The 2,442-nt window shown below is 38.7% G+C and overlaps 1 protein-coding gene across 1 annotated transcript in view; it reads right to left on the bottom strand.

Annotated features, from left to right (window-relative positions):
- Positions 1-1,123: 1,123 nt before the first annotated feature.
- Positions 1,124-2,442, bottom strand: part of Cth (cystathionine gamma-lyase) — a 55,859-nt gene continuing 54,540 nt past the window's right edge. The window contains exons 11-12 of the mRNA XM_013020657.1: positions 1,915-2,053; positions 1,124-1,646 (exon numbers count right to left, since the gene is read on the bottom strand). Of these exons, the coding sequence (XP_012876111.1) occupies positions 1,638-1,646; positions 1,915-2,053 (148 nt within the window). The 3' untranslated portion in view covers positions 1,124-1,637. The remainder of the gene's footprint in view (positions 1,647-1,914; positions 2,054-2,442) is intronic.

The raw sequence follows: 2,442 nt of genomic DNA, 5'->3' as shown, positions 1-2,442 counted from the left end.
AAACCCCAATATTATATTTTTGACTTAAGGATTATTGACATTAACATACCCATTAACTATAAAAGGATCTGTTTTGTTCTTTTGTTTTTATACCAGTACTTGAAAAAAGGGTTGGTACTGTCCCTTAGCTTTTTCACTCAAGGGTACTCTCTAACATTTGTGTCACAGATCAACTTATATCCAATAAACCAGCAAAATGCTAGAAGAGTCTTGTGAATTTTCCTGACCCAATTGGCTTTCAACCGGGATCCTCAGATCTCCATCTACTGAGTAGCTATAATCACCGATGTGAGATACCGGCATCCAGCTAAGATTCTATTTAAATATTCTTTCTTTAGTTCAATAAATTTACTACTTCATGGGGCTGGGAAGATGGCTCAGTGGTAGAGCACTTGCCTTGCATGCTCGAGGCCCTGGGTTTGATTCCTCAGCACCACATAAGCAAAAAGAAAAAAGCTGGAAGTGGTGTTGTGGCTCAAGTGGTAGAGAGCTAGCCTTGAGCTGAAGAGCTTAGGGACAGCGCACAGGCCCAGAGTTCAGACCCCAAAACCGGACCCCCTCCCAAAAAAAATAAATAAACAAATAAATTTACTACTTCAGATAAATATGTAAAAAATATAATAGTAGACTTTAACCTACCATGTATATAATTTATGACTAATCTGAAAATATTAAGCTAATAGTCATTTACATTTATAAAAATTAATATTTGGCTGAGATCTCTAAGAGTAGTCATTGGGATTAAAAAGGACTCAAGAGCCTGGCACCACTCACTCATGCTAGAATCTGACTTACTTGAGAGACAGTTCAAAGCCAGGCCAGGCAGGAAAGTCTGTGAGACTCTTACCATTAATTAACCAACAAAAAAGCCATGTGCAGCTCAAGAAATAGAGTGTCAGCCATGAGCAAACAAAGCCAAGAGACAGTGCTCAGGCTGTGAGTTCAAGCCAAGTTACTGACTTCCCCCTACCCTGCAAAAAGGACCCAAGAATACAGGATACTGTTATATGATATAGGAATATCACAATAGAAGCTTAGAGTATGGCTCAAATGGGAGAACACTTTCATGAGGCTCTGAGTTCACAAAATGAATCATCTTTGATCAAGAAACATCACAACAGGATACATTTGATAATTATATTTATTTAAAATAGTTAACATGGAATAAGTACAACATTAAGTCAGTAAAATTTCAAGTAGACTTTTCAAAAATGATTTTTTGGTTTATGGTAATTGAGTGTAAACCACCACTTAGAATCATGTTTTTCAACAATGTGTACAAACCACATTCAGTTTAAGAACATTCGTTTAATAATGTAGCTTCACACAACACACCAAAGATTAATTAACTGTATACTCTAAACTTAAAATAAATCTTAGGCAATGAAAACAACATGATCCCAGAAAGCACCACAAATCTCACAGGTGTAAGAAATTAGCAAAAAGATAGTAGAAACTTTACATCGGGGAAAATCGCTACATGATTATAGTTGTGAAAAGGCATACAGTGCCTTCCAATTCCCATTTGAAAATTCTGCAAAGGCTCATTAGTGGTCCCTTCAATTATTCAGAAGATTCCCCATCTTCTTGAGAAGCAGCTTCTAACAGCAGCATGGATTGCTAGTTGTAACCTTCACTTAAGCATGCTATAGAGAGTGCACAAGAAAAATACAATATTAAATCTGAGGCAAAGACTGTATCTTCCCCATCAGTAAAAGTCCACCCTTTAAATCTACATTTGCGTTTCCTGCACATTTATCCACCAGCTCTACTGTAGGAAGGCAAAAACCTTTAGAGTTCACAGTGAGACCACTGTATAAACATATGACTACTCCCTTCCCCAAGGGTAAGCACAGACAGGTACATGGGCACACAAGCACACACACACACACACACCACCAAAAAACAACTCACTGCTGCTTTCAAGGCTTGATCGAGATCATCCAGCAGGTCCTTTTCATCTTCTAAGCCCACAGAGAGTCGAATCAATGTGTCAGTAATTCCAAGGTTCTCTCTGTCACTCTTAGGCACTGATGCATGGGTCATGATTGCCCTGGAAGATATGAATAAATTTTTATCTCCATACTGTGTTATTGGAAGTATATGTCTGTCCCATTTTTTTCTATTAACTTCATTTTTTCTGCTCCAAACATCCTTTTTTTTTATGCCCTTATAATTTTTCTCAGGGAAAAGATATTTGGGCCAGGCACTGGTGGCTCCTGCCTGTAATCCTAGCTACTCAGGAGGCTGAGATCTGAGGATCATGGTTCAAAGTCAGCCCAGAAAGGTAAGTCCATGAGACACTTTTCTCCAATAAACCACCAGAAAACTAGAAGTGGCACTGTGGCTCAAGTGGTAGAGCACTAGCCTTGAGCAATAGCGGCTCAGTGACAGTGCCCAGGTCCTGAGTCCAAGCCCCAGGACTGGCAAAAAAAAAAAAAA

The sequence above is a fragment of the Dipodomys ordii genome, unplaced genomic scaffold (genome assembly GCF_000151885.1).
Source record: "Dipodomys ordii isolate 6190 unplaced genomic scaffold, Dord_2.0 Scaffold51, whole genome shotgun sequence".
NCBI classification, from domain to species: domain Eukaryota; kingdom Metazoa; phylum Chordata; class Mammalia; order Rodentia; family Heteromyidae; genus Dipodomys; species Dipodomys ordii.
This window is presented reverse-complemented; position numbering and strand designations above follow the sequence as displayed.